The sequence below is a fragment of the Microchirus variegatus genome (assembly GCF_963457635.1).
Source record: "Microchirus variegatus genome assembly, chromosome: 18".
Classification (NCBI taxonomy): domain Eukaryota; kingdom Metazoa; phylum Chordata; class Actinopteri; order Pleuronectiformes; family Soleidae; genus Microchirus; species Microchirus variegatus.
In genome coordinates this window covers 2,434,433-2,441,301 of record NC_139819.1, presented here as the reverse complement: position 1 = coordinate 2,441,301, position 6,869 = coordinate 2,434,433, and the positions used below count along the sequence as shown (strand labels likewise).

Here is a 6,869-nt window from a genome sequence, read left to right as displayed (position 1 = left end):
ATAATATATAATATAAAAATATGTAGATTTTCTTTGTCAAAGTAATGTTTAATAACAGTTAACTTCATGTCATAAGAAATACGATTTTGGGATTTTGAACTAAAGTGGTTTACGGTAATTTTAGGATTTCTTTTAAGTATTGTGGTAATTTTTTGGGGTAAAAAAAATATAAAAAATTCTGTAATGTCAATCATTCTGACACTATTTTGATATTAAATGAAATAAAAGAATACAGACAGAGGGCGCTGTATGTTCGGGTTAAAGAATTAATATAAAAGACATGTATTTTAAAGCAAATTCTACAAATTATTTTCATAATAACACGGTGAATCTAAATGATCTTCTGCTGTTGACCTACACAATGTTGACCTACACAGTGTTGACCTACACAGTGTTGGTCCAGGTGAACCAGATGGAGATCAAAGGATCAACATTAATCACCTGAAATCCTTCAGAGAAACTCTTGCAGCGTGAGGACGAACGAACCACGACAAAAGCAAACGGAGCTGGTTTTAAGCCGAGCACAAACCAAATGTTTTTGACTTTTATTGAATTAAAAAAAGCACATTAAATTACAACAAACTGGCTTTTTTTGAGTCGTTTTTTTTTGGATAAAAACTATGAAAACAAATGTACAAAATTAAAGAATATGTGATAATATGTCTTCATAGCAGCAGAGTAAATGTTCGCAGCGAGATTTTGATTTAAAGTTTCAGCAAAAGCAACACTGACTATATATGTGTGTGTGTGTGTGTGTGTGTGTGTGTGTGTGTGTGTCAGTCATCAAAGTCTGGAATGTCATCATAGGAATAACCTATGTAGCCCTTTGAAGCATAGAAAGCGATTCGTAGATGGTAAAATCCAGGCAGGAAGACGAGGATCCCGATGATGAGGACAGGAATGGTTCGGTCCGAGTGCTGAAAGAAAACAAAATGGGATAAAAAAAAAAATAATAATAATTTAAAACCCCCGTTGTTTGAGGTCATTTGGACTGTGCCACAGGAAGAGATGGCTCAATCAAATACGGCTCTTTTCCACGACACAGTTCCAGCTCGACTCGACTTTCTAACGATTCAGTTCAGAACTCACCGTGACGCCAAAGTATCCGGCGAGGAGCAGCGAGCCGATGACGATCAACACGGTGCCGATTAAGAAGAGAACCGTGGCCAGAGCAATGGCTTTGTACGGCACTTTGGGCGGACTCTTCTTAAACTGTAGAGGAGCAAAAAAAAACGTCTTTATTCTCTCAAGATACAGCAGGATTTACACGACGCCGATCGTTTACATGCTCGTGATTCCAGAAAAACTATTTAAATCCAACTTCAGAACTGAAGGTCGGGTATTTTCCTGTTTTCATGAATGTTTGCAATATATTGACGATCACAGTATCGCGATATTAATGGTGTCATGGACCATTTATCGTGGATTAACTTGTGATTCTCACCCCTAAGTCGATACTAATGTTCGGAAATTGGAAATTTTGAACAGCAGAGTATGATTAATATGTGTGAGTACATTTTTTTTTTAAGTGCAATATATTGTCATTTTTCATACTGTCAAATTTTGTATACTTTAGTTTTCTCATCAGTGCAATATCCATATCCTTATTTAATAGCTCAACCTTGTTTCCTTACACTATAAATACCATGTGCATACTGTGTATATTCTGCAGACCGGTTGTAATGTACATTCTACATTCTATTTTTAAACCTATTTTTATAGTCAGTGTTAATATCTTTATATATTGTACTTTATATATTCTATTTCTTTTTGGTAATGCATGTTTATTATTTATTATCCTTATCTTAATTGTCTTGCTGCTGTAACACTGGAAATTTCCCCACTGCGGGATGAATAAAGGACTATCTTATCTTATTTATTATGTTAAAATTTTAAAAAACCTATAGGTTAGAAGAACAATAGTTTATATTCAGCATTTATTTAGCGATAATAAAAAGCATAGGTCTTCCGGATAACGTTTCAGTGACTCAGCAGAATTTATCAGAGATTAATGAGTAATATACAATCAACCAGATTACATGTAAAAATATAAAATATAGCTTTTATATATTGTGGTATTAATTTATTTTATTTTGATATATTAGTTGTATTACCTGGGCTATAATGAGTCCTTAATAAAGTATAAACTATATGTATTAAATAATAATAATGATCGGACGGAAACACTGATTGAGTTCGCGTTTAGCCACTTAGCACGGATCATGAAGCTAACACTGACCTAGCATGATAACACGTGTATTCTTGTCGTCGTTGTTGTCACAGTTGTGTGACAGTTGTGTGTTTCTGTGTGTTTTTTACCTGTAAATCGATGTATCCGTCATCGTCGCTCGCTAACCGGGAGTACCTCACGTTACTTCCCCCGTCAGTCACGATGTTCCGGGCGGGCATTTTTCCTTCTCCTTTCTGCCGCCTTAGCAGCGTCCAACACTCGGCTACAGAAACATCAACGAGCCCCTGGAAGAATTATCAACTGTAATTATAAGTATTGTTATAATTATAATAATTATTATTATTATCAAATGATAAGAGTACAGTTAAAACGCGACGTGACGAATAGAAAAAAAACAGCGAGCTAATGTTTACTGATCTTTAAACTGAGGCGCTTCCTTGTTGTGACGTCATCAACCGCGGCTGCTCTTCCTCGCCGCTCAGTCGACGGCGCGCAGTGACACACCGCCACCTACTGGTCAGGAGGGTTCAGGCACGCAGACAGACGAGTGAATATGAAGATGAAGATTGTGAATTATTACAATATAAATAAATGATAATCTGCAGCGCTGACTAATAAATAAATATAAATAAATGCTCAAATAAAAGCTTGGTGATAAAAACGAACAACAATAATTAATTTGCTAGGTTAAGAATTACATGATAATCATAATAATCAATAATCAACAATGATTTTGCACTGTTCCAAGCCAGCCACAAGAGGGCGCAGTCGAACCTCATTGCAGTAAAAACAATTATACACAGGTTTTATATATAGGTTTAATATTCTATATTTATTAACATTTAAGATTAAACTGTTATTTGATTCAAGTCCCCATAATAAAAACAATTCCATTTTAAGGTAAAGACATGTTCTATCAGTAGTAGTGTCAGTAGTAGTTATATACTCATGTTGTGGGGACCTAAGTCTGTTTTAATGTGAGTTTTCACTCACAATACAGGGACGTGTCGTCCTTATGGGGACAAATATCAAGTCGCCATAATATAAATGATTCCATTTTGAAGTAAAGACATTTTCTATGTTAAGGTTAAAGTTAAGTCAGTAGTAGTTATATACTCATGTTGTGGGGACCTAAATCTGTTACTAATGTGAGTGAAAATTCACATTGCGGGGACGTGTCTTCCTTATGGGGACAAAAATCAAGTCCCAAAATTATAAATACATTTCAGACAATGTAATGTCCTCTGAAGAGTGTGTGTGTGTGTGTGTATGTGTGTGTGTGTGTGTGTGTGTGTGTGTGTGTGTGGGTGGACAGCTGCCTGCTGCAGGACACGGAACAGAAGGAGCGTCATCTGTTTTCTGTCTAAGGAGTTCACCTTTATTTCTCATTGTCAACGAAAAGAAGATGAATCGCAGCCGAGACTCGGGCCGGCCGGTGCGTCCAAAAATTATGATGACACAATCACACACACACACACACACACATATATATATATATATATATATATATATATATTTAAAATGGAGCTGCAGGTTAAAACTGAGCCTCAGAGCAAAGCAAACGTGAAATCCTCATAAATAAACAAAACAAAATCGATGTCTCTTTTCCCACGTGACCGACTTTCTTCGGCCTCTATGTGATCAACAATAATAAAAAAAAAAAAAAAAAAAAAAAAAAGACATGACGTTACTCTTTTAAACAATGCAAAAACATAAACATGAAAACAAAACAGTGTTCGACTCAGGTTTTTTTAATTTTCTCTGCCACGAGTATTGATTTTAACACACACACACACACACATTCTTGTACTTGCTGCATACTGAGGACCAGCATTTCCACTTTATAAATCAACACAATTACAAATATATACCTCATGAATGACATCTACAAAGAACTACTTTTTTTTTTAATTTTCTGTCCAAAATTTTACAAAAACGTCATATAATACTATGTCGTCCAAAATTTGGGAAAATAATTTGGACCCAAAATTTTTCGTCCAAAATTTGACAAAAACGTCATATTAAACTTTGTCGTCCAAAATTTGAAAAAATCTTTGACAAAAAATGTTAAGTCCAAAATTTGACAAAAACATCATATTATACTATGTCGTCCAAAATTTGTAAAAATATTTGATTAAAAAAATTTTGGTCCAAAATTTGACCAAAAATGTCGTACTATGTCATCCAAAATTAAAAGAAAATTTGACCCAAAATTTTTGGTCCAAAATTGTATTTTTTTTTTTTTGACAAATTGAGTATAGCATGTTATAGCAACCTAAGGAAGTGATTTCAATGAATACAAAGTGAGGACCGGCCAAAATGTCCTCACTCCGTAAAAATGACCTCACTTTGTTGGTTAAAAACCCTCACTGGTCCTCAGTATGCTGCAAGTACAAGAACACACACACACACACACACACACACACACTCTCCTAATTGCTTCTGCAACAGGTTTTAGATTCCACAGGGATCAATAATCGGCTGCAGACGTGCACCAGTGTCGCTTTGCTACTTCATTATTTCTCTAATGTTTTCATATCTCACGTCTAATGCGCTCCGACTTGTGCCGGCTGCATTTCATGCGTTGATAATCGGACAGTAATTGATGCGTCGTTGTTGTTGTTGTTGTTGTTGTTGAGTGTTCGCCGTCACGTGTGCGGCACAATGAGCCGTAATCTGTGTAAACGTTCGGCTCATTAGTGAAGTAAATTGGTGTAAAATTGTTCTCAGTTACTATCACTGTAAATGATCCGTTAATTAGAAATAAAAAAAAAATGACGTTAATGATGTGAATGTGTTTTTTTTTTTAATGAAACACAGAGAGGTTTAAAAACCAAAGTGGGAGGAAAGAAAATCAATAAAGTGTGTGTTTATTAATGTGCTGTTAGGTGTGTGTGTGTGTGTGTGTGTGTGTATGTATGTGTGTGTGTGTGTGTGTTCTGCTTAATTGAAAAGAGACAGGAGCTCAGTCGTTTAATGATAAAGTCCCAGATGAAACATCTGCAGCGCAGATTAAAATTAAATCGACTGAACCTCGGTAACAAACGTGTATCGACCGCTTTAACAACAGAGAAGCTTTTCGTCTTTGCCTCTTACAGTCTGTGTGTGTTTGTCCTCAGGTTTTCTCTCTTTCTTTAAAATAAATAAATAAATAAATGTTTTTACAGAAAAAAAAACAAAAACAAAAACGGACACCCGTAGTATGTACGTTTTGTCAATTTCTGTTGTCGTTTTTTGCGTCTGTCTGGTGTTTGTTTGTTGTATTTTCTTCATCTGAAAACAGACTAAACCACGAGTCCCCCGACCGAGGGAGCGTTTGCGCGTATACAGCAGCAGAGCGCGGGCGGACGGAGACAAGTTGCAAATGTTTGTTTTTTTTAGCAGTTGAACGTTACTCACGCACATATTTTCCATTTTCAGATGATGTAACAGAAGTTAAGATAACATTAGGTCAGATTAGATGATCTTAATGAAGATAAGATTAGTTATTTAATTATTTTTTTCCGATATTTAAATTAAAATAATATCATCCTAAACATGACAAAATGAGATAAAAAAAAAAAATCATTTCTGATAAGATAAGATAAGTCAAGATTAAATAAATTCAATTAAGACGAGATAAGATAAGATGATAGAATAAGGAAAGATGAGATGATAAAGTTTGTTTCTGCTTAAGAAAACACAATTTAAGTTTCACGTGAACAATGAACAAGTTAAGATTAAAAAAAGAATTAGTAAATCAGATTAAATGAGACGTGATAATCTTAAAGATAATGGTTCTAAAATAACGCAAATAATTCAGTTTCTGCAACACAAACTGGTTAAAAAAGAGAATTCTTTTATAAAGGGTGATTCGTGATTTATTCTTATTTAATCCAAAGGTCGTGACCTGACATCAGATTATTAATAATCCGACGGCGAAACTTCATGTTTGAACAAAATCACGTGATCAGGGAATAAGATACAATGTCACTGTGATGACACATGGGGGGGGAGGGGCATGAGGATGACGATGGTCAGGGGTGTCACTCTGTGTGTGTGTGTGTTCTTGTACTTGCGGCATACTGAGGACCAGTGAGGGTTTTTAACCAACAAAGTGAGGTCATTTTTACGGAGTGAGGACATTTTGGCCCGGTCCTCACTTTGTTTTCATTGAAATCACTTCCTTAGGTTGCTATAACATGCTATACTCAATTTGTCCAAAAAACAAAAAAATCAAATTTTGGACGACATAGTATAGTATGATGTTTTTGTCAAATTTTGGACCAAAAATTTTGGGTAAATTCTTTTTTCAAATTTTGGGTAAAAAATTTTTTTTTAATTTTGGGTAAAAAAAACATTTTTACATTTTGGGTAAAAAAATGTTTTTAAATTTTGGTCGACATAGTTTAGTATGACGTTTTTGTCAATTTTGGACCAAAAATTTTGGGTACATTTTTTTTTTCAAATTTTGGGTAAAAGACATTTTTTTTAATTTTGGGTAAAAAAAACATTTTTACATTTTGGGTAAAAATTGTTTTTCAAATTTTGGTCGACATAGTTTAGTATGAAATTTTGGTCAAAAATTATTATTTTTTTAATTTTGGTCGACATAGTATGATGTTTTTGTCAAATTTTGGACCAAAAATTACAACAACAACAAAAAAAATCGAAAAAGTTTTCCAGCCCTTTTTGCTCT

General features: G+C 34.4%; 1 protein-coding gene across 2 annotated transcripts; it reads right to left on the bottom strand.

The window, feature by feature from the left end:
• Positions 1 to 659: 659 nt before the first annotated feature.
• Positions 660 to 2,587, bottom strand: LOC310939893 (transmembrane protein 230-like). Of its 2 annotated transcripts, XM_083904750.1 has the most exons (4): positions 2,554 to 2,587; positions 2,320 to 2,475; positions 1,090 to 1,212; positions 660 to 917 (listed from the first exon to the last, which is right to left on the bottom strand). In XM_083904750.1, the coding sequence occupies exons 2-4, from the start codon at positions 2,407 to 2,409 to the stop codon at positions 777 to 779; spliced, it is 354 nt and encodes a 117-aa protein (XP_083760876.1). In that variant the 5' UTR covers positions 2,410 to 2,475; positions 2,554 to 2,587; the 3' UTR covers positions 660 to 776. The 2 variants fall into 2 exon arrangements, with proteins under 2 accessions (XP_083760876.1, XP_083760875.1); XM_083904749.1 differs by having other exon boundaries at positions 2,320 to 2,580.
• Positions 2,588 to 6,869: the final 4,282 nt, after the last annotated feature.

Excerpts from the sequence above, each read along its gene's own strand:
- LOC310939893 (XM_083904750.1), bottom strand. The coding sequence starts at position 2,409 with ATGCCCGCCCGGAACATCGTGACTGACGGGGGAAGTAACGTGAGGTAC. Across the intron at positions 1,213-2,319 it reads ACGGATACATCGATTTACAG|TTTAAGAAGAGTCCGCCCAA; the intron begins GTAAAAAACACA and ends GCTCCTCTACAG. Across the intron at positions 918-1,089 it reads CCGGATACTTTGGCGTCACG|CACTCGGACCGAACCATTCC; the intron begins GTGAGTTCTGAA and ends GTTTTCTTTCAG.